Here is a 25,665-nt window from a genome sequence, read left to right as displayed (position 1 = left end):
GTACGATTGTAGGAAAGTGTAATTTTGTTTCACAGTGTGTATATGTGTTACAGGAAAATAATGTTTCCGAGTTTGTAAATTTCTTTTGCACATCTGGGCCACCGTACATAATGTGACTTCACTTGAACTTTGTGGGAGCCTTAGTTCTAAGGTGAAAATATATAAAGTAATTCCAAATAATCTATTTGCTTTATCTTAACCAACTTGAAACCCATAGAAAAGAGATAATGTATCGATTAGTTTTTTTTTTTTATAGAATAAGGAAAATATTTTTTAATCTTAATGCTATACGAGCTAGCTCAGCTTGAAAACCTGTAACAAAATATCATATTAATAGACATTTATGTATTTTTTACTGTAGGTCATATGTTAATGTGATAAAAACAGCTTGTTCTAGGTGAACTTTCTTTTTTGAAACAACAAGTTTGGATTTGTAGTTTAGATCCTAATTCAGTGCAGGGACTCAGAAGTAGTGAAGGGTTCGACGGCAGCTTTAAATGCATTTTATTCTGTGCTCATATGCTGTTGGTGTACAGGTAAAATGGCATTTCTCATTTAGCAAACAATCCTTTGCATAAGGCATCAGATCATGTAATAAAACATTCTAAATATTCCAAAGAAACTATGCGAAAAAAAGGGAGGCATCATCACATGCTGTGGACAAGTGGACAATCATCACCACAGAGCTTACAAAAAATAGGTTTTACAGCCAGAGTTGATGTTTGGGTCTCTCGACGTTCAGGTCTTTGTGTCTGCTGAGGGTGGAGAACGGTGCTCTCTATAGAAAACTGGGGGACCTGCCACTTGCTCGTGTCATTCAGGATGCAGTCATGCAGTACTGCAGACAGTGGTCACTCATGCTTGCAGGGAGGTAAAAACACAATAGGACAAACAGACGGCAAAGATAGTAAAACAAGTCATTCCCCGATCCTTTTCGACAGTCTTTGACAAATACAAATAAGGAAACGTGACGAAGCAATCCCACAGTAAGAACGGAAAAAAAAAAACAGTGCAGTACTACTTAAAATAAAACTTCATTCCATTATTCATGAGTGGAAAATAAATAATCCTATATACAATGTACAACTTTCCAGATCCTTAAGTCCAGGTGGAGATGAAGCAGGAGTGAGCCACCAGTCCGTCACGTCAGGTGATAAATACACCAGTTCCTCACAGTCCTGGAGTGAAAGGGCAGACAGACAAATACTGACAAAAGTGCTTGTGCGGCGGCCATGCGGTTGAAGTTGGCAGTCCAAGTCCGGGTGAGTGAGTGGATGGCAAGAGTGCTTCCTCTCGACGCGGGTGCAAATGGTGCTCGATTAGCAAGTTTGGCGCAGAAGGGGTGGATGGATCCGTCTGGGAAATTCGGAGAACAAACACGACTGAGCAGGTAAATCTGGACTGTCAGTGTGACGCCTGCACAAATAACCCACCAGCTGAGAATAAAAGCGATTCTTTTAGTGACAATTCTGACTTCACAGTTGACACAATACTGGGCGTCGTGTCGGCAACATTTGGTGGTAAACGACGAACCGCATTAGAGAGAGATTGTTACGCTCCTTCAGCTCCACAAGATGTTTTGATTGCGAGTGAATAATTCATGAGAACAAACTGAGATCTAAAGGCGCTTCATTACCAGCACACATAATTTGTTTTGTATTATCCTACTACCAGATCTCTCTCGAACACATTTTTAAATGTTCCTCTGGCACTTTTAAGATAGTGTTATAAAAATATCATTTAAAAACATGTTCTATTTTTGTACAAGAAACCACTTTTTTTTATACTCACCTCAACATCCTACACAAGTCCATCATACAGTGACAGTGCTTGGACAATAGACGGGTCTGCTTTGGAACCTTCCTGGAACTCCTGCAGGGTCAGTTTCCCATCAGCATTCTGGAATCGAGGGCAAAATAACAGACATGACAAGCCTCCAAAGGATCGCCACCAGGGGGCAAAAGAGGGTTTTGAGCAGAATTGCTTCGGTGCTGCTCGATTATCTTGGCCAGACTGACTTGGAGGGCAGCCACTGTGCCACTCACTGCAAGGTCACAAGGGTGGCAGCAAACATATTCAGAGCCTCCTTTTGTTTAGGGAGAACAAAGAGCACTTTAAAACATGTATCCTAGAGTATATTGTACGTGACACAACAACTTTTGAGTAAATATTCACTGATTGTAAATATGGACCTCATAAAATTGTATCTATCTTATCAGTAACTTAATCATTATTAAGACTTAGTATATGATTATTTTATATTATCCAAAAAGTTGTTTATTTTGAAATTGAATACGTTGTTACTGAAACAAGTTTTGAGAAATTAATTTAAAATTAAGTTATGCAATAGCCAGCGATAGATTGATGAAGCTGTATGAAGAAGTTTATTTTTTTAGAGAGCACCAGATGTCACTCTCCATTCACTAATCTATGGCTTTTGAACAGCTATTATATTGAAACCTCACATCGTTTTTAACTTGAGGGCGCCACCTACTGATCAGTGGGCACTGTTTCATGAAGCTTCATCAGCACACCGCTATCATGTGCACATCATATAGATGACGTCTTTAGCTTAAAACAAGAATCTAATTATGGAAATATTTTTCTATTTTTTTTGTCATTGCTATATCTTTTCTTTAACCTGTGAAACCTCACATTCTTTGATTTAAGATTTGATTTGGAAGGATTAGAATGATATATAATATGATGTATGTTGTATCCCTCTTGGATTTATCATCCTCTATAAAATGTCATTATCGCTTTCTGAATGTTTTGCTTCTTCCTCGGAATATAATCAAATCGCTCAAATCTTCACAGATATTTTATGTTATAATTCACTGTACTGAGCTATTCTCAAGATTTGTAATAAATACTTTAATAGATAACAAAAAAAATATAATCGTTTGACTCACTAAGTACAACCGAACATTGCAATCACCTACATCACTGTAAATGTATTGTGCTCTATCTAACAAATATTTATGATTTTTCCGTTCATGTCATGGACTATTTCATTTGAGAAAATAGACTTATTAAAATACTGATATTAATTGATAATGTGATTATCTAAAAGCACATACCTTGTCCATCATTGCAAAAATACGGTCCACTCTTTTCTCCGGGGTGTTTTCTTCTTCTGGTAGTTCGACTGTGTTCCCCTTGAACAAAAAAAAAACGTTAAACATTAAAACAATGTTTCTTAAAGCCACACATAGCCAATGAAACTTACCACCATCTGATATATGGCATCAACAATGTTCAACATCTCATCACGGGTGATGTATCCATCGTTGTCAAGGTCATATAATTTAAAAGCCCCTGCATTGACAAAAATCTTAGTGAACACATGCTGAGATCTAAAAGATTCCTTCAGCTCAGAAATTTAAATTTAATTGAATCTTACATTTGTGCAGATGAAAAAAAAAAGCTTTGATATATGTTTTTAATGTGAAAACCGATTACAGTCAGCAAAATTCCTTGACTTTTTCAAACTCTTACTCTTTGCTAAATCCTTCGACTCAGCATTGGGAAACTGGAGAGTAGGTTCAAATTTGAGAACCAATCATATAACTTTTTAATCGAATAACGTGTGATACTTATGGTTAAGAGAAAAACACAATAGTTGTCTTACATCTCAGCTTCTCGTCCAAAGTTCCTCGAGACGTCACCGACAACGCCTGGATGAACTCAGAGAACTCAATTCTTCCATCCTGCAGGGTTTAGGAAAAGTGGAGGACAGAAATAAGGAGAGCATGACTTCACACTCTGTCTTTTGCAACACTCACTCTTCCCTCCACGATGTCCTTGCCTTGAAAACAGGGCCAGACGTTGGCTCTAGGTCGGCTGCTATTTTTGCCGTACACCTGGCCGCTTCTACCTCTCTCCCGAGGCTCAAATATGCCACCTCTGGTCATTAGTGAGATGGATGCATCTGGCTCATATTTCTCACTGGACAGAGACGTAATCTTTCACAACTATTTGACATCATGGACGGATAATTATGCTAATGATTTCATTGGGCGGCAGATTAGACATCTGCTCAGCAGGGTCTTAATAGAGAATAGACTCACAGTGAGCGGTTTCACCTAATTCTCATTTACTCGGGATGTTTTTAACCTTGATCCTGATTCTACTGCTCATCCTCAGACTAACACAGATTCCCTTTGTGACTCTATGTGGTGTTTCTATGAGAGAAAACAGCAGCTTTCTTGCTTGAGAGATTTGCCTGCATTTACCTGCGGGCCCTTTCAGTCCAGATTTCTCCCTTCAAATGAATAGCCAAGTGTCGCCCATGGCTTTAGGCTGGTGAGACTTTATCTCAGCCAGACATCACATCTGGCTAACAATGCTGCATTCATGCATTATTGATCAAATAATCCCATTAACCTCAACATATTGTCTCACATCGATCCGTCTCAAGATATGAATATTGTGTCAATAGGCATCATGTGATCTTCATCCCATTTTACATCAATTATTCTTCAGAAACATTCTTCAGAAACAGCACAGTTCCACATTTGTGTTTTTATTGGCTAAATCTGGCAGTCTCGCAGATCTATAAAGACCTTGGTTTTTCTGCTATAGCCAGCCCTGAGCTCGAAGTTGTAATATGAAAGTGAAAAATATTGCCTTTCAAAATGATGAGACTGAATCAGGATTCAGCTCCAACAACTGATGCTGCATCGTGAGGCCTCAACAAACCCATCGCTAGTATGATTCGTATGTGTTCTACACACTATTCTCTGAATTCTAGACACAAAACTCAAACAAAAGTAAACTTATTATCTTGATATTACTTTTGTATATGTCAACCAAAGACAGAAAGGAACAAAGGTGAATCATGACAAGTAAACTTTAAAGATAAATTAATGAATACATTCATTTTCTATTCAAATATTATTACTGTCGGGCATCTGATCACAAAAGCATCACCAAATAAATTGAAAATAAAAAATAATTTGTTCATATCTAGGCCAGACCTATCTATAATCTGCAGGTGTCCACATTGTGACATCAAATATTTACACCTAAATCATTTTTTAAATGTCTCTTAAATACAGTGCTTTTCTAGAAAAAACATCAACAACCTACCAGAACATTAACTTTGGTTATGGACATAAACTTTTATTTCCTGTTTCCATTGAGTCAGTTATTTACACTGTCTTCTCCAAAGTCTCAACATCGGTTTATTTATATGAATTTCAAACATTCATCATCCCTATTTTCTTCTTCATTAACAAGGTTGATCACCTTTAAATTTTTAAAAGTTGCATTATTTTAATTTTTCTCTGTGTGTTTTCCATCAAATTCACTTATAACCAACTGTAGTTTTGGGCTGCACATTATTATTTATTATTTCTGTCTTGTTCTTGTGCTACCTGCTACAGCGCCTCTTGGAGGTTAATGCTTAAAAGAAAGTCTAATAGCGTGAGGAATGAATGAGTCCCTGAGTCTATTAGTGTTGCATCTGGGTCATAGCATTAAAACCATATACACACAGAAGGTAACCTCTTGTAGTCCAGAAATTATGGCACAATTATTTAACTAAACATGTTTTTTTTGTCTGAACAAGATTGCCTTGATAACTGGATTTACGAACCTTATTTTCATCAAACACATTGAAGACGAAGGATGCAAACTTTGTGGGATCTCCAAAAGGAAAGAATTGCTTGTAAATCTTCTGAAAGCCCAAAGCATCGAGCTGCCCACTTGGACAGTCTTTAATGAATCCTTTGTACCTGAAAAGAGTTGTGGCATCGATTAATAAATATCAACCAATATAGTGAAACACATTTTAAATCTTAAAGGTGAAACCAAGTGCATGTCACTGATGGATGTGGTGTGTTTAACAGAGATGAAAAAAAGGTAAAGTGCAAGGCTATTTGTATCATTTAAGATAAGACAATCAGCCTAATCCAATAGCCAGCTCGGGGTGGTTAACTTTAATCAAATTACACTCCACTTCTCTTCTGATAATATGCATGGCACAAAGATAAGTCGGAGAGCTTCCTCTCGCCCAAGGAAGTGACATATCTTGAGCGATCCTTAACAGCTCTATTAGCCTAAATATAGAAACACTTCATAAGCAATTTCAAGTTCAGTCACTCAGTGATAAACCCACAAAGTCTTTAGGTAACTGATCACGTTACTGGTCGTCATCCAGTGCTGTATGTTAGAAACACATCGGCTTTTTAGCAGGTGAAGTGTGAGCAAGTGATCAACAGTAAAATGACAGCATATGTTCATCAGTAAAGATTGTGATGAAAAAAAAGAGAGCAGCATATAATTTAGAGGTATGGAAGAATAAAAGGCAGACATTTTACTGCCTCCTCTCGCCTACAGTGCTCAACTTAAATGCTTTATGATTAATATTTCCTCGGAGATAATAGGCAGGCTATACAGCCGTAAAAAGAAAACTATCAGAGGGAAACGTTCCTCACAGGACAAATGAATTGAGAGGATGTACTGTAAATGTCACATTGAAATTACCAGGATTTATGGTGAGAAGTTAACGGAATGTGACGATAGATCGAGTCAATGACCAAACCAACAGCAGCCTGCAGTCGTAATTTGGGTTTCGACATCAAATGAGGAATTTACCATATGATTCATCTTCACTATTAAAAGAACTACAGAGGAACAACAAATAAATTGAAGCTGAACCAAATTATTTGGGTTGCTTCACACCAGGGAGTGAACCTAGATGAAGATATTCCAAGTTGCAAATTTCCATGTTTTCTTCCGAGTGCCCCAAGTTTAGTCAATTAGAATATTATTTTGCACAATAATTATATAATGGATCAAACGTTGCTGACAAAATGCTTGGTCAAAATTGATGTTTCTTTTTAAATGTTACTATCATTACCCTTTTCATCTGCTTCTTGTGTCTGGATAACATTAAGCCATATTGTGTATGTCATATATTTCAGGGATTATGTTCCAAAAGTGTCCCAATTTTCACCCTAATAATATTATTTACACAGTTGCATCATACACCATTGGCAGAACACATAACTGTAATTTTATAAGCATTGGTTTTATTTTGAAATTAAATAATACAAAATAATAATATTGCATTTTTACATTCTTTTAGCTTCATTTTAGGCACCGTTTTCAGCACGAACTCAATATCAAAAGTAACACTTTGGCACAGTTGTTGGATTAAACAATACCCAAACAATACTAGTCCTTTATTACAATGGAGTCAGTGTACTTCCTAGATAGACTTTATTAATCCCTCTGGAGATCTCCTTTGGGAAATTGGGTTTTCAGTACACAGCAGACGATGGTTTCAAAAAAACAAGAAAAAGCACAAAGGACAAATGAAAGTTAAAAGGAACGACAAAGTGCAAATATAAAGATAATAGATCAAAATAAATAACACAAAGAAAAGGATACAAGGATTAGCATAGAATAGAATCACCCCTTCTGTCTGCGCCTGCCCAAAAATTCAGAATTATAAAGTCTAATAGCAGGAGGAATGAATGAGTCCCTGAATCTATTATTGTTGCATCTAGGGAATAGCATTCATGCACTCCATCTGCTTTCTTTGTTTTCTGTTATTCTTGCTTGTTTCCTGGAGTCAAAACAAAAGCATCCTCTTCCACCTTAATCTATCTTGAGAGTCTGCCAATTTTTTAATAAGTTCGTTTTTAAAACAGAATAACTATGAAATAGATGAAAAGATTTCAATATACTGTCCAGGATTGGTTGATACAATATCATTTTAGTATTGTTATGTTAGTTTCATCTGGCTTTACTCTACTTTATTTATGTAAATAATGTTAAAAAAGGAATTCTATTCAAAATTGCTGTAAAGTAACAATATGTAGGTTTAAAGATGTAGTTTCTGGCGACCCTATGTGACAGAAACATGTAACTGCAATGCCTTAAAATCTCTCATTTTTGACCGCACTGTACTAAGAATACTGATACTGTAATTCACACATCTATTCTTCTACTTCTCCTCCTCTCGAGTCTCAGTAGAAATCACTATGTCATCAGCAAACTCCATCGTTCATGGAGACTCGTCCGTCAGCCTGTCTGCAATCATTTTTAGAATAACCTCACATTTATGAAAAGATAATATATCAAATATTCACCTATGACAAAACGTTGCATAATCGTCTACAGACTTTAATGTTTACAGTTTAATGAGGCTGATTTGTTTTGCTTTGAGTGGCGACAGCCGGTGTGGGAGGCAGAAATTGTATTGACATACAGAACAAATGCTTCAAAATGTCCTGGAACACGCTGCATGCATTTGGACTCGTCTGTAACGACAGGTGCAGACGCTTGCTTTGCTTGATCCCTGTTATAATAAACCCAGACAGCTAGACATGCAGGACAATGCCTTAGCAAAATAAAATGCAGAAAGAATCGCCAAACCTAATGGGGAAAAACAAAGCATGGAGACCCTTTTAGGAAAGTAAAAGCTGCTAATAGTCCTTAAGGGAGAGGAGGAGGAGGAGGCAGATGAAATGGAGATGACAGAAGAAGCTTTATTTAAAATGTACAGCTGTATTCTTGGCTCTGGTTATTCTGCTCTTACTGTAAGATCAACCAATGTTGAAACATCTATTTTTAGTCCTGCCTGAATATAGTTATATAACACTACAGTGTTGGAATATATATTTAATTATGATTCTAATTTTGAACAGTGTGATGTGCTTTGACCAGCTTTAACATTTCAGATGAGATGCATTTTGGGGAAAAAAATCATTATGTTAGATAAGATAAACACAGAATGAATATACAATGTTTTTGTTCATTCTGTCTCTCATACTGGCAAGCCTGGCAGCCATAATTTAGAAGTGCACTTAAAACTAAATGTGTACTAGTCTAGGGCAGGCATAGGCAAAGTGCGGCCCGGGGTCACGTGCGGCCTATTGAATACATTTATGTGGCCCTTATGACCTCATGAAGCTGAAGGAAAACTCAGTAGACAAATCATGTAGAAACTGTATAAAATGTCAATTTTATTTAGAATTTATTTATATTTAGTTAATCTGTTGTTCAACTCTAAATATGCGTTTTAGGACTAAAACTATTTAAAATGTAAATGTTTTATGCTTTTATGTCTTTGTGTTATTTCCTTTGATTTTATTCTCTTTATATTTGCACTTTGTTCTTTTTATTTGCAATTTGTTCTTATTCTTGCTTTTATGAAACTTTGGTACCTTCTACAGTATTCTCTACTGTGTACTGGAAATGTAGATTATTTTAGATTAGATAGACTTCATTAGAAGGGGATGTCCTTCGGGAAATTGGGTAAATTGGGTAATCTAATTAAATAAAGGGATTTATAATTCTATCTAATCGAAAGTATTGAAGTAATTATTCAAAAATATCTTTAAAATGCTTTTACATTCAGATCAAAAGTTAGATTTTCTGCGTATTTAGCTTGATTTAATTAGATTTGTTATCATTCATCATATTTCATTATTTTTTGTTTGATGACCCCTCACAACAGTCACTCTATAGAAGTGGTCCCTGAAGAAATGTTATTTCCCACCAGGGGTCTAGGGAATTATGCATGAACATGAATACTCGATTTCAGTTGTTGACACTGATCACGCTTCTACTCTTTAATTGTTGGTAGTTAAAATACCCAGATTTAATTATTGTTATAATTTAATTTAAGTCATTTAATTTCCACAAGAGCTCTTTCCAAATCAAAAGATCAGTGTCAGAAAACCAGCAGTTTTAATAGCTTCCACCCTCGTTTTCCAGGAACAAATTTAGCCAATGAAACCAACACCAGCACAAATAGAGCCATCAAGTGCGTGAGGATGTGTAAAACCAGGATATGTTCTTGCATTCCCATAGCAGACTGAGCATCAGACCACACAGTCAAGCCAGAGCAGCTAGATGAAGTATTTATTACTGGCATTTACTCCGGCTTCTTGGCAGCGTCCATGGTGTCTTTCTAAAGTGTTGTGTGGGACACGGTTGTCCCTGCCAAGCTGGCAGGAGAAATGGCCGCACTATGGCATTCTGATATTGATTTCAGGTGAGGCCAGAGAATACTAATGGTATTCCTTTAGAGGAGATGGAGGAAAATGAGACACGTTTATCTAACCCAGCTAATTTCTGTGTCCGTGTTTGTGATCTAATTACACGCCATCTGGCATTTCCCCTGGTGAAATTCCCTCTTATCCCTCACACCCACTGGTGCCAATTGCCTGTGATCTTCAAGAGAGGACTCGTGCAAACTTTGCTGTGAACGACAGCGACAGTAGAGGCGGGCTGCAGAACCAAGAGATGGAGGTCAGCGGGTGTCCGTCCGCCCCAGTGCACTCAGGCGGTGCTGTTGACAGCCAGGCTTCCACGCTCTGGACCTGCCATTGAAGACTCAAGTGCACCTTTCGCTGCTGTGTCCTTTCATCTCTTCATTTTTTGACTGTGGACTGGACAGTGAATAGCACATCCAGACAAAGCTCTCCTCATGCATGCAGAATTAAAATGTGAAACACAAAACCAAAGCAGGACAACTGAAGTGTGAACATGGATGACTGATTGCTTTGTTTCAGTGCTCCAAATGTCTATGCCTTCACTTTGCCTGAAAGGTCAAAACACGACCACCACGCTTCCATCTCCATTGGTTACAGTCACTCTTATGTATGTCATCTTAAGCTTGTGCCCTTGAAATAAAAGAAATGAATGCAACATTTTTTATTAGCTCTTTCAGTCTATTTTGTAGATATTTAAAATGACAAACTCCTTCATATGAAGTAGATGGACGTGGAAATAAATTTTGATACAGAAAATAATCATGTTTCAAATGTTGAAGTCTTCTTCTCCAAGATGCAGTAAGTCTCTCATCATGACCATGTTTTGAACTTATAACTTTATAAAGTTCTCCACCGACTGAAATCTCAGCGAACGAGAGGTTACAAGAGAGGAGCCCATTATGATGCAATAATGGCTTCACTCCTCCAGCCAGCTGTAATCATGGCCTGCTTTCCCTTGAAGGTGGAGACTTCCAAGATAGATGACAAGAGGTGACAAACCTCTGTGCTTGACCAATCATAGCAGAGTGGGTGTGATTATGGTAAACAAGATTCAAAGCGTTTTTAAGCATATTTTCTACGTAATGTAAATATTTCAATGAAAAGAGAGTTTTGTACAAACAGACACATACTGATGAGCACAATACAGGTCCAAGAACTGTTTAAGACACACTTAAATCAGCATATTAGTTGCCCTTTAATATTGTTTTTTTTTTTTGTAAAAACAAGATTATATTTTAGCCCAGTTGGAATTTAAATACGAATTCTGCACCAACATTACAGTAGATGGCGCGAAATACCTACTCGTCTATATGTCACCGATGCATTTCCTGTAGCGGTATTCAAAATTGTAAGTAAGTACAAAAAGTAAAAATTGCACAAAAAATGTCCGTGTGTTACACTGCATGCTTAAAAAAAATTGTAATTAAAACAATTATTTCCCTCATTGTGAAACAGGTATCGTGACGCGTATAGTATTATGAGGTTCTTGCCAATACTTGTCCATAACAGGGGGAAAAAGAAAATGAAAAGAAAAATAATTAAATCTCTTTTGTCATGCCTTGAGAAAATAACTCTAAACAAATGAGAAAAAGCAGAATTATCCATTTCGGAAAAGAAAGTAAACGGGGGATAAATAATGAGTATTATTTTTCACTCCGCTTTTTTTCATTCCTGTTGTTGACCTTGTAATTGCACTGGTGATAATCCATGTGCGGTGTCCAGACAAATTAAATGATCAAAAATAACAGTTATTTAAAATGGTCACACAGTTAACCCTTGTGTTATCGTTCCCCCTGACCCACACACAACACAAGGGATACCTCAAACACATTTTTTTTCTGGCTACCTTAACCCAGAGACAACACAATGGTTAAATAAATACACACAATGTAAAATGATGTCCTCATATGCTATCTCATATCTCTTTTTCTACATTTTCTGTGCCACTTTTAGCAAAATTGAGTGAATGAACAAAGTAAAGAAGAAATCCAAGAATTTATGAAATCCCTTGACTATAAAAGAATAAGGAAAAAAACACTTACCACTGTTGAACCTCTTTCTCTGTAACTGCAAGAGAGAAAATAAAAAAAATAGAGCAAATTATAGATTATCAAGAAGCATTGTTAACCCAAAACATGTGTCAATTATCTTCCCAGCCATTTCTCTAATAGGACAGAAAAATAGATGCATTATAAAAAAGTGTTATTTTCTATTCTCCTTTCACTCAACACACTCCAAAGTGTCTTGGTTTTCAATGCCTGATTGACATTGTATTAACTGTGTGTATGTTTTATTGTTGGCACTGGCAGGTGGATGTGATTGACCACTCGCTGCTGTGAATATTTGCATTTGCAAAGTATTGTGAAGAACTCAATACATTAGAAGGTGTAGATGGAATACAGTTGGAATAAATAGTGAAACTCAGTTGTCTTTGATTATTCTATTAAATACCCCCTTTTTTCTTTTGACACCTTGGCGGAACGTACAGTATCTGTCACATTTGTTCGTTTTTAAAAGAGAATAACTATGAAATAGATGACATTTTTTTAATATATGGTCCAGGATTGGTTGATACAATATCATTTTAGTATTGTTATGTTAGTTTCACCTGGCTTTACTCTACTTTATTTATGTAAATAATGTTAAAAAAGCAATTCTATTCAAAATTGCTGTAAAGTAACAATATGTAGGTTTAGAGATGTAGTTTCTGGCGACGCTATGTGACAGAAACATGTAACTGCAATGCCTTAAAATCTCTGTTTATAAATAAAGCAAGTTACAAAGTTTACAAGCTAGATAAAGGCTAACAACACCCGAAAGCATGAGTAGTAAAATGTTTTCTTCAGGACGACATGATTACCACTTATGTCATTATGGCATTAAGCAGAAGTTTGGAAAATACCGAAGTGAAACGATGAAGGTCAGACATATTTTTAGGTCCAAGGCTTTACCAGGAAGGACTCGTGTTATCATCCCATACACAGGCCGAATTACCTGTCGGAACGGTATTGGCCGATCCATTGAGGATCTCCTTTTCTCCTTCTGGAATAACCAGAGCAGTCTCCAGATTCACACCTCCAGAGACGGTTAATGAAACCAGTGGCTGGAAATCAATATCTTTAACCAGTCGATCTTTTGAGAGACTTTCTAATTGAATGAAGGACACTCTGAATGTACAACGCCGCCACGGCCAAGGCTGCGCTGGTGACATAGTCAGTCAATAATTGCCTTGACCGCAGTTCAAAATGGATGAAGCATATACATACGGATCTGCAGTTGGCTGAACACATGCCGAATGCATTGTCTTGACTTCAAAATACATTTCTTTTTCAAATAATTTCACTTCTAGATATATCAGGACCTTTTCAAATGTTGCTGGAATTGTGTTTTATTATAACTCTGACAAAAAGAAACACAAGGTCAATCTTATAAAAGCAGCCAGACAACCATTATTGTGCCACCGACCCTGTGCAGTTGGAAAGTGTGGACATTTTCCCTTGCAATGATTTGATAATGAAAAAATACATTGTATAGCCCGGACAAAGGCAATAATATAATAATCCTGAGAGTGCTGGATGGCTTTTTCCCCTCCAGGGTTTTGCTCGAACACGTCCAGCTTGTACTCTGTCACTGCGAGAGCCCTCATTGCTCTGACATCTTACAAAAGCACCGTTCCTATTCACGTGCGCAGCCTACATCCTGCAGACATTTCAGCAAGAGTGCTGGTGTTTCCATGTGATACAAGTGCACTCGTTTGGAAAACCATTTCTGGGACGCGAAGAGACGGGGATGAAGCACAGTTTGACGCTCTAAAAACTCTGATTTCACTCAAAATGGGGAGGTTCTGCACCAGAAAACACGCCCACAACCCACCCCCACCTGTGTTGTGAAATGACTATTTAGTCATTTTAAACTAATCATAAAATACTGAGTACAACGAAGACGACATAAGCGGATCATAAAAATTATTTGAATGAACTCACTCTAAGTAAAGTACTAGTACAGTTTGTTTGTAATGGCTGGAAGAGGGTCGTAACAAATGTACTATGCAATAAAGCTCAATGCAGTGGAATCCTTTCAATGCAAACACAGATATACCGTTGCATTATTACGGAAATATATCTTGGAATAATAGCCAAAGCTAAAAAAGATTTTCCATGGAAGAAAAATCATTTTAAAGGATGTATTTTACAAGGAATTCCATCAGCAATAGCAAAATCATACATTACTTTTGTCTCCAAAACAACATCTTTTTTTTTAATTATTTTAATTTGCTTGATTCTTTGGAAAAATTAAGTATTAATAACAATATAATTTGGGCTACGAAAATCCAAATATGGGTTAGTGGCAGTGACCATTGTTTATCAAGAAGCTATTTTTTATTTTTTATTTTAAAGTTATCAGACTCTCTAAGGAAAAACTATATTTTCTCCAGCAAACAGCCAAAGAGATTTTGCATTGCTAAATGGAGCTAATATAATGTAAAGAAATACTGAAACTGATATTGAGTATTGGTATTGTGTTCATCCATCTATCTTTATTCTTTATATATTCATGATAAACTTCCGTCCCCTCACTGACTGGCCGTGAGGGGACGGAAGTTTATCATGACCACATTGGGGGGAAGACATCCTGATCGTACTGGCAGTTTATCAGAGTGCAAAATATAAAATCCAAAATCAAACCCTAAGAATAAGGGTGTCACGCATATTCTCACAGAATGAAAACATGATGCACTGTAACCAGAGGGACGCCACAAGCGGAGTCCTAAATAGGAAACATGTTACTTTGGGCACAATTACAAGATTCAATTAGTCAATAATTTTTTCACAAAAGGCTGTGAGGCATTCTTGTGTAGCTCTTGTTCTATATCCAAGTTGTTTTCTTGGTATAGTCATCTCAAATATATGCATATTGTGTTTTAAGTAAATGGGCTTTTAATGGAAGAATTTTACTAATTCGTATAAGAATTTCAAAATAAAAGCTCACTGAGCTGACACACTGACATACTGTATTTTAGATGTGTCTCTGAAAGAAAACAGTTACGCTTTTACTTTTTTTATGTTTGCGCCCCTTCTGTCATTCTCTTTTATAGTTAAAGTAAATAATTGAATGTTCCTGAACACTGACTCGTCCAGTCCCATATGGGGTTGCCGAAGATTAGAGGCCCCTAATGAACATCTCGCTGTCTAATACAGTATTTCCTGAAAAAAAAATAATTATAAAATATGTTTGAATCAGCTACAAAGCGAGTTATTTAATGTAGAGCAAATACTTCAAAGTCATACATGGTACAGCATGGTCAGATACGTGTTGAATAATTTATATCTTAGTCTTTACTTTTCTTAAGCTTTTTAATTGGCATTAAAGGCCATTTTGGAGGATATATCTGCTTTTTTGATTCAAGCTCACTATGTAGCGACTTGTTGACACCCTTTCATATTTCTAAAAAAAGACTTTTCATCTACTGCCATAGAACCAACAGACATAGAAAGTCCCCAATCTGTCAGGAGCCCAAGAAAGGGAGGGATGAAATGACAGACAGCAAAGACCGAAAAGAAAAAAAACACCTCAGGATGAAGTAGAAGTGATGTACGTCCGCAGACTAGAAGAATAATCACACAGAGAGACGGTAAGCTTGGTGTGCCTTTAGGAAATACATCCTAATTATAATAGTCAATTCCCTATTAGAGGATAAGGAGATACTGGTTGAAAGGGTGAAGGAGAAAGAAAGAGAGAGCAGGGAAACGAAGCCAGCAGTAGCCCAATCTTCCTCCTCAGCAATTTCCTGCTGCAACTGCTTTCCTTGGTTTGGACTGTGGAGAACCCCACTATTCAAATAACACTGTCATTAGGCAGTCAGGAGACATTAACACCCCCTCACACCTGCACGCTCAACACAATAACAATATTCAGTGCAGGACTAATAAAGGAATGACTCATATTGCGCCGACGCAATGATAAACAGCCAAACTTAAGAGTTTATTGCTGTAATGAAATAAAAGGTTTTTCATCAGGTCCTAAATTGACCACAATAACATTTAAAGGTTTTAAATTCAATGCGTAGCTTAAACTGAGATTTACATTAATCAAGGCTTTGAGGACTTTCAAGTACAAATTGTGGAGGAGCCTGTTTAAATTGTTTTATAGTTGTTGTTTTATGCAAATTATAAGATCAAAATTAGATTTATACTTTGTTAATCAATGTTTTATGGATTTTTTTTTTACTCCATTTGAGCTATTTTTTCATTGTATTTTTTATCTTTTCCACCATAATATTATTACACATACATGGAACCATATGCTATAATGAGATTTCGTCTTTGACCATCTGATAATGTTTAAATATTGGGGTCTTTAAGTCAGAAAGAACTTGATGTTGGGCCGAATAAAATCACATCACTGGCCACAAACTGCATAAGGCTAACCAAACAAGCAAGAGGTGCATTTTAAAACATATTTTATTCAGTCATTCTTGTTTGGCTTATCCAGTCGATAATAATAGAGAAAAATAAAATAAAATGTTGCAGACTCAGCGGGTGGAATATGATGTTACTGACATACTAAGTGGAAGATGCAATTAATTCCATTTGTATCCGCTTAGTGTTTTTTTCATCAATGAAATGCAGTGATAAGTCTACAAACTAATGCATATTTGATGACTTTTCATACCACAATAAATAAGTAAAATAACGTTTTGGACAATGATATATATCTTTTGTACACACTATAATTACACATTACTGAGTATATCTGAAAACAAATGTGTGCGTCTAGCTTAGCGAGCATTGCATCTCCATATTCATGAGTAGTCTCTGCATGAGGTAAAGATGCTGATCAACAACTTTGGCAAACACAAGATAATCACAATTTGAATGTAAATGACAGTGGGTGGAGGAAGGGTTTCCAGCTCAGTTGTTGCTGAACCCAGAGGAGGTAGAGGGATGTTTGCTAAAGAGAGACGGGTAATAGTATGGTTGAGTGAGCATGCTGGTTGAAAGAATAATTATCAGTAATACTCACAATATGTTTTCCTTGTCAGCTCCTCCACCACCTCCGGCTTGAGCTTGCTGTTCGATTTCCCCATGATCTTTAGCGTCACGCCACACTTTTAAATCCAACTTGACTCGCCGCACCTGTTACTACCTCCTCCGTGGGTCTCTCCTCTGCCAAAAACACAGACATATGAACGCCAGTTGAGGTGCAATGTCACCCTTGAGATAAAAAAAACATGTTTTGTTTTTACAGGAAAAAAATCACAGAAGATTCTCATTAAAGCCGGAGAAGACAGTCATCCGAGCCGGGGCGAAGGACACCCCAGGGTGCCTGCGATGGAAGAAGTCAGAATACGTGCTGAGTGCCGGCCTCATTTCTTCACAGCGGTCCGTGGGCGAAGAGTGGCGTTAGATGCATTGCTACCTTTGTCCCTTGGTTACAAGAGTCACTCAGTGGTGGGGTTAAGTACGCTCCCTCTCTCAGTCAATCTCCTTTCTTCTCACTCCTCCCATCGCTCCTTTTTCCCACCGCTATCTCTATTAGACTGGATAAGTTACTGTAGTGAAGAATCCCCCCCCCCCTGCCTCCTGACAGCTGAGATAAGGAGGTGTTTAAGTAAAACACAAAGAACGGACCATGTTTTGGATGCACCCACGAGAGCTTTTCTGCTCTGCCTTCCCTGAAATTAATCTGAGTGGAAGTGAGAGGGTACAGTGATCATCCACAATTAGAGGAATTACGTTTACTTGAGGAGACATCAAGGGGGCTACACATGATCTCAAAATGAACGCTCGTAGGCAGACATTTTTCCCTCCTTATTCCTGAGTCATAATTCCAGTCCCGAGGACGGCATGGTGTGGTGATTTTCTTTTTTTCTCTCCCAGGCGGCGCACACAGAGATGAGGGATAATGGAATTTCTTTGTATCCCGGCGTTGGCATGCATTGATGGCTGCGATAACAAGAGCTGTCACGGATACAAAAGAGAAAAGAACACAATGGATACGCACCTTCACTGGTGACATTTGTCCTTCAAGTCCAGGAATGTTCTTCCGAGCAGCCCGGAGATCGCCATCATGTGCACCTCGGGGATTGAAAAGTTTATCTAGAAGAAAGAAAAATAGGAGAAATGTTATGTTGTACCTTTGCTTGAGACAGATTAGAATAGAAAGTGGATCGTAAAAGACAAAAGTATGAAGCAGGTAGGCATTCAATAAAAAAGGAAAAGTGCACTTTAAATATAATGTAATTGTGGTTATAGAATTGTGTACTGTTTTTGTTTTTTTAATATCAGAAATTATTAACTGAGGTAGAGTATAAATCCTGACTTTATGAGTACACAAGAGAGGAAATAATGTGATATAATTTTATGGGCAGCAGGTGGGATGTTGCTTGGCAATGCCATAGCAACACACAGTTTATGACCGGAGCACCACCGCTCGAAGCGAGTCATTGCGCTGGACTAGTTCCCACGCTGCTTTTATTTGACACTTCAACTCGCAATATCGCGGGGAAAATATAATAAAAGAACGAATAGTCAAAGGGTGAACATATTTACCGGAGATCGAGGCGCGGAAAAGACGCAGGTTTTTTTGTCCTCGGATAGTCCTCTGGTCCGTCTTCGTGTTCCTCCGCCGAGTTCCGGGAGCGACTCGGTGTCGCTCGGTTCGTCCGTCGCGTGGGTCCGCCGTCAGGGAGTGACGTGGATGCTGGACCGGAGGACCGAGGACCAGATCTGGAGAGGAGATCCAGATCCAGACAGAAGCGGCTCTTTGTTTTGGCTCCGGTCACACGACTGTGTTCTCAGACAGATGCTGATCTCACGCGCGCTCGCTCACTTTTTGACCCTCACGACCCCGTTACGCACAGTTTGAACCGAATAAATATACGTCAATCTCAGCATACTTTACCACACTTACAATTTTTATTTTTATTTAATTCAGATCACACATTTATTTCCTTATATTCTCTGGTGATTAGAGTGGAGATATTTCTTCTCTTAAATTGGAATCCACCAAAAATGTAATAGTAGCTGTTAAGAACATGGTAAAAGTAGGTTGAGCATTTTCTGACCTTCCCAAGGTTGTTTCAAAATTTGTTGAAGGTTTTTCGAGTCAGTTCGAGTTGCGAATATATTTTTTTGCTTATAATTGTGTTGTGATATACTTTAGATAAATTAACCTTTATTTCTATTTCTCTTTGTTCTTGTTCTTATTTTATTTCTTATTTTATTTTGATTATTTTTTATGAAAAATTGCTGTATTTGCTGTGGATAATTTGGGAAAAAAACAATTTTCAATAAAGTTCTACCTAACCTAACCTATTGTTTGTTTGTTTTGTTTTTGACAAACCACTCTTCTCCAAGTTGCCACATTAAGTGACTTTTTAGGAATTCAGAATATGCTTTTAAAGTGAGAGTTCACCAAAAATTTAAATTTAATTTTCTACTCACACTTAAGTCGACTAAGGGTTTGGATTATCTTCAGAGTAATACGTTCCTTTTTAGAGTTATAGTTAAAAAAAATTAAAAAAAAAAAAAAGGTTATTTTATTGTAGGACTGGAGCTCAGTTGTCTTCTTCTTCATCTTGTCCAAAAAAACACTTAAAAATATCCAAACACCTCCATGGTACTCGTCTGTGATGTCCATCTTGTATTGAAGCCTCAACATTTTTTTTATTACTAGCTAATAGGAAGCTACTAGGTTATCGTTGTAGATCTTGCACATGCGCACTGACATTTGCAATGTGTTTCAATGATGATTGACTTTAAGGTGTAATTTTAATTTTGGGTGAACTACCACCTTAAAATCATATTTTGAATTCTAAAAAAGTAATTTACTTGAGAATATAATTTAGTAAAAGAAATACAAATGCTAATTTGTTTAAAGCATTGCACAACACAATGATCAGCAAAAAATCTCCTCCGAAACATTATGGTCTGAAGTTCTTTTTTAAAATAAAAAACATAGTTTATTATCTCTCTTCTAGTCTAATACATCTTAGACGTACTCACTTTCTTCAGAATAAACTCTATCTATTATTTAAGAATATAAATAATGACTAAATAAAAATTAAAAAAAAACAAGAGAAAATAATTTATCTTCCTATGACTATCGCATAATTATAAATAATGCCTCATCATTGAATAAAAATTAATTAATTATATTTTCTATTTGTTTGAAATTGCGATAGTGTTGAACACAAACTCATTTCTTTTAAAAGCCAGGGAAAAAGGAAAGAAAAAACAATGGGTTGTCGATTGATTCGCATCAGGAAGCATCTACGCTCCAATAGCCAGACGAGAGCTAAGAAAGAAATCATTAAAAATAATGACTAATACAGAGCTTAATAGAACATAATGAAACTCTGCTAAGACAAATTAACGAGATGCTACGTCAAAGCAAAGAAAAAAAAGAAGAAATGAAAGAATTGATCCTTGAAAAAAAAAGGGTTGAAGAAAGTCATTATACAAGAAAATGATCGGTAGAAATGATGCTCGTCCTACAATGTAAATAAAATACAAGAAATGTGATGAAATAAACGGATATAATTTGAAAAACAGTGTCAAAGTAAATTCAATTATTAACTCTGTGTCATCTAAAGGCGAAGGTGACCTGACCCCTTGGCTTCCATAAATAAATATCCAGTTGTGGAAGTTGGTCCCCTTGACCCAGAAGCAGCACAAGGGATACCTCAAACACATTTGTTCTCGGGCCAAGGGTTAACCATTTAAATCATCAAACAATTATAGGAAGAGGAAGGTCTCTGATTATAAATCCTGTAGCAGAAGAATATAGGCTCAGGATATAAAGCATGGAGCATCTTGTTGGACGACCAGACCAGGGTCACATTGAACCATTTGGGAATGGAATAAGGGACACCCTGAAAAGGTTGACAACCTCTCACAGGGCACACAGAAACAAAAAAAACACTTATACACCCTACAGACAATTTGTTTTTGGAGTGTGGGAGAAAAACAAAAACAGACAGACAGATAGGCGGTCAAACGAACAGATGGGCAGAGGAATAGGCAGTCGGATGGACGGATAGGTAAACAGAAGGACAGGCTGACTGGTGAACGGGAGATAGACGGACAGACAGACAGACGCAAAGACGGCCAGGCGAGCAAGTGGACAGACGAACAGACGGACAGACAGGTGAACAGTAGTACAGGCGGCTAGGCAAACAGGTGAACAGACAGACAGATGGACAGACAGACAGATGGACAGACAGAATGGCAGACAGACACAAAGACGGTCAGAAGAGCAGGTGAACTGACAGATGTAGAGACAGGTAGACAGACGGACAGATGGGAAGACAGTAAGTGGACCGATGGCTAGGCGAACGGTTGAACAGACAGACAGGTGGACAGGGAGCAGGCGGACAGACAGACAGTACGATGAAACGAGGCAGATTTAAATTCATTCATTGCCATGTGTTGGTGAGGAAAACCAAACCACTACAGACAGTTGTGACTGGAACGAGAGATGACAAGGCATCAGAGGAGATCTGATGTGATATTTGGATCTTGGTCTGACCCTGACATTGCTAGCAAGAGTTAAAAAGATCCAGAGGAGACACCATGCTAGTTTTTTTAGATTCTTAAACAGCCTGTCTTTTGAACTAAGAGATAATTACACACACAGTACTCATAGTAACTGGTGGTAGACTGAGCAACAACTAACTCTCTCTTTTTAAGAACACAAATGTATCATTAAAAAACACAAGATGCAGAAATATGATGAAAACACAAAATCGCCTTTTGAATGAGAATTATTAAGCGGTGCCGCCCCTCATTTCTACAGCCGTACACTAAAATGGGTTTGACAGCGGGTTACATTATAACTAATTGTATTTAACGACTTCCCTTGTCTCAGGCATGATGAGAAAACACATTCCAGGAAAAGGTTAAGTGTATCCAAATATAGCCCTGTGTAATTACTGATTTGGAAAAATGCTTGCTCGACTGACAATAGAAGGAACACGAGGATCCAGGGAAAACGATTTCAGTTGTTGAAATTGCTCAAAGATATGGGGATGTAATTATTTGAAGCGAGAAAGATGAATGGTTTCAGTTCTGCCACGTATTGATTGTCGTTCCGGGTGCAATAAAGAAGCAAGGACACGTCGTCTGGTCCACGAGTCTTCATTTATCTTAACTTCACTGCATGTCATTTATTCTTTAGCACAGATTATATAATATTAAATATTGTAATAATCACTCATGAAAACCACTGAGCTCACAGTTATTTGTCCCAACTTTTTTTCAGACCACTCTTTGGAAACTTCTAGACCACCTCAGAACAAGACACTACCAAGATCCGAGAGTGTCCAGTCCAAGACAGACCGGGTTCGGACCAAGGTCTAAAACTGGGACCACATAAACAGAGGTTACTATTAGTAACACACTCTGTCGTCATGATTTAAAAACCTGGCAATGCCCATCCTGAGTTTGCCAGAGAACATCTGGATGATCCAGAGGTGGACTGGTCAGATGGAACTTGTTTGTATAAACACCAGTACCCTTGTGGGGGGTTGATACATCATGCTTTGAGGGGTATTTTTTTGCAAAGAGGAAAGAACGACTGATCCTTATGGATGAAAGAATGAATGTGACCATGTGTCCTGATATTTTGGACAAACACCTCCTTCCATCAGAGAGAGGATTGACCATGAAACCAGGCTGTATCTTCCAGCATGAACATTATCTCAAACCATCCGCCCCAACAATGAGACAAAGAGTGGCCATGTAAAAAGAATCTTAAGGTTCTGGAGTGGTCTTCCTATTCTCCGGACCTCAATCCAATACAGGATTTGTGGAGTTGAAAGTACTGGTTGCCCAGCAACAGCCCCCAAAAACATCACAGCTCTTGAGAAACCCTGCATGGAAGAATGGGCTCAAACACCAGCTAAAGTGTTTTCAAACCTGGTTAAAAGGAAATATTAATGACCTTTTTCTTTTCCTCTGTTATAGTATTTCCGGATGTTATTCATCCATTTCTTAATTTCTGCACCATTATACTAATCATTTGTTTAAAGATAATTAAGGATTTTTTCGATAGTTGAAGTGTACCTTTGACGAACATGACATATGTCTTATGAGACAAGACAAGACCAAGACCATGGACTGTCAATACCAAAACAAGACTAAAGCCCTATTCGCATGGGATAATTATTACCTTGGGACCTCGGTGTATTGTGAATTAAACCCCCTCCTCTGTGTTATTTTAAGTGCATTCACACAGGATATGTATTACCTGGGGACCTATGTGTATTGTAAACAACCCTCCTCTGTGTTATAAGCAACTGTAGTCTGTAAAATAGTCAGTTTTACTGACATTACGACCGGATGTGTCACCTTTGTCTTAAATGGCCCTCATGAGATCGAAGATGATGTAGAAACAAACAATTGTTTTATTTTTATTAATTATGTTTTTGTTTGGGGATTATTATTTTATTTTTTTTCAGATTTTTCCATTGTGGTTATAAACTTATTATAATTCAAGCATATTTAACTTGAATTTATTACTTGATTTTATACTTTTCAAGCTATTTTTGTTTGATGGCCACTCACTGTATAAAATAAGGCCCCTGAGAAAATGTCATTGCCCACCACTTCAATAGAAAGTCGAGACCAAAAATAAAAAAAACTGACAACATTACAACACTATGAACTTCTCAAACTCCTGACCAAATCTAATCCTAGCCATGATACTTTATGACTAATGAAAACATGCTTTTGAATCTTAATCTGAAAAAGCAAACATATTTTTTTGCTTCCTGTCTTGTGTCTTGTGTGGATATAGTACAATTTAAGTATCATATTTATAATTTTAAGCCTAAAACAAGTCAAGCTTTTTAAACTATTTGAGGATCAATTAGCCTTTGTAGCTTAGCGTGATCAATATTGACACGCTTGTCCAATGATTTAGTGGGGATGAGGGGACCACACGCGGGTTTTATTGAAGCAGGTTTTCTAATCTCACCATGCTGAGTACCTGAGTGTACGGAGAGCCACGGAAATGGATCATGTGGAGCTGAATCGGTTTAAGTCGGTCTCATCCCCGCCACGTAGAGGAAATTGTGATGCATATTCGGGGAAACCTGCTGTCATTGATCATAAACCCACGCCACCAGACGCACGCCGCGCACATTAATCCTGAAATATGCTGCTGCTAACTTCTTTTCTTTCCACCGTTAGAAAACGCACAACTGAGTCTCCTATAGAAAGACTCACGAATCAGACTCAGATGTTTTGTCTATTTGTCAGAAACCACACCGTGATCATTAAATCATCAGCAGGCTATCATTAAAATCCCCTGCAGTGCTGCTGTGATATGCTGACATGTGCTAAAACAGCTGGGACACAAGCAGTAAACCACTGGCTGGAAAATATCTGTTTATTTGGACTTTTCAACACCCTCAATATTGCCTCGCCTGCCACCATGTCCTCATCACACGCCAGACACTAACATCAACACGGAATTTGTCTTAATTAATGACGAAACTCTTTCGTCGGTTTACAAATCGCACACTTGAAGCTGAGAGGGTTGTTGCTGATACAAACAAGCCCTTAACACAAACATCCATGTGAATGAAAGACAAAAAGTCAAGAAGCAAAAGGCGCTCACGGTTGTGTAACTGTGGAACTCGGATCACTCAGACTGACTGTTTTATAAATAGTTACATACCTAAATTTGAACGCACATCTAAGGCGGCCTCGCTGAGTCGGAGATGAAAGGTGTGCTACATTTAAGAAACACGCTTAGAACAAACAGCAACCAATGTGTTTATTATATTTGCTGTGGTTTCCATGTGTGCTGAAGGAAGCATTTCAATGTCAGTTAGTGAATAGATTACTCTGGAAATGATGTTTATTTTTTCAAACAATGATTCATCATCAAAATGTTTCACAACAGAAATTCACTGTGTCTTAAAATTCCAGTAGATCGGGGATCTTTATAATTTAATGGGATGGTTCTCAACTTTTAAGATAAGGAATGCCTCGGGAATGAGTCTCTACTTGGAATCAAATGTCTCTGATGATCACAGATGAAGCTAGCTTTAGGTGATGTAACAGACACTTTTAGACAACACGACTTATCTTGGAGTTTCAAACAATAAATGTTCTTGACTTGCTGGTCCAATGGATGTTTATGCCGGTGCTGAAACTAAGACGGATACCCATATTTCCAGAGACTGGCTTTCACTGACTACCTTTTGTATGCAGAGAATAGAATCTAAATATCATTATGTGTGGTGAGAAAGTGGAATCTATCAGGTATTTATGTCACGTTCTCACCAGTCGTCGGCTCCTGAACTTACATTCATAATCTTCATGTGTTAAACTCAATCACAAAAGGGGCCAAAATCCTTTAGCTGTTTAGCCTACAGGACGAACAAAATGTGTTAATACAAAAGTAGAAATACTAGTGTGATTTTTATACTGTATTTGCCTTCTCTTCAACAACAATTTTACTTGTATTGAAAGTCTCTATATAATTGTTGACATACATCATATCTCTTTCTTATCTTATCTTAATTACTGGCATTTTTATAGGTCGACATAATAACATGAACAATAATCTGCTTTTAATTTGAGTCAACCATTCAGCCGGCCACATAGAATGAAATGACAGGCCAGATTTAGCCCCCCAG

General features: G+C 37.5%; 1 protein-coding gene across 2 annotated transcripts; it reads right to left on the bottom strand.

Annotated features, from left to right (window-relative positions):
* Positions 1-487: 487 nt before the first annotated feature.
* On the bottom strand, positions 488-18,803 carry LOC148088285 (neuronal calcium sensor 1). 2 transcript variants are annotated; one of them, XM_087795970.1, is made up of 10 exons: positions 18,566-18,803; positions 18,018-18,112; positions 17,037-17,179; positions 12,056-12,080; positions 5,600-5,738; positions 3,632-3,710; positions 3,230-3,318; positions 3,081-3,158; positions 1,792-1,899; positions 488-1,356 (listed from the first exon to the last, which is right to left on the bottom strand). In XM_087795970.1, the coding sequence occupies exons 3-9, from the start codon at positions 17,098-17,100 to the stop codon at positions 1,801-1,803; spliced, it is 573 nt and encodes a 190-aa protein (XP_087652096.1). In that variant the 5' UTR covers positions 17,101-17,179; positions 18,018-18,112; positions 18,566-18,803; the 3' UTR covers positions 488-1,356; positions 1,792-1,800. The 2 variants fall into 2 exon arrangements, with proteins under 2 accessions (XP_087652096.1, XP_087652103.1); XM_087795977.1 differs by lacking the exons at positions 18,018-18,112; positions 18,566-18,803 and adding an exon at positions 17,260-17,524.
* Between the last annotated feature and the right edge of the window lie 6,862 nt (positions 18,804-25,665).

Source organism: Callionymus lyra, chromosome 1, assembly GCF_982586985.1.
Source record: "Callionymus lyra chromosome 1, fCalLyr1.hap1.1, whole genome shotgun sequence".
NCBI classification, from domain to species: domain Eukaryota; kingdom Metazoa; phylum Chordata; class Actinopteri; order Syngnathiformes; family Callionymidae; genus Callionymus; species Callionymus lyra.
Note: the sequence above shows the minus strand (reverse complement) of the source record. Positions and strands in the feature narration are given on the sequence as shown.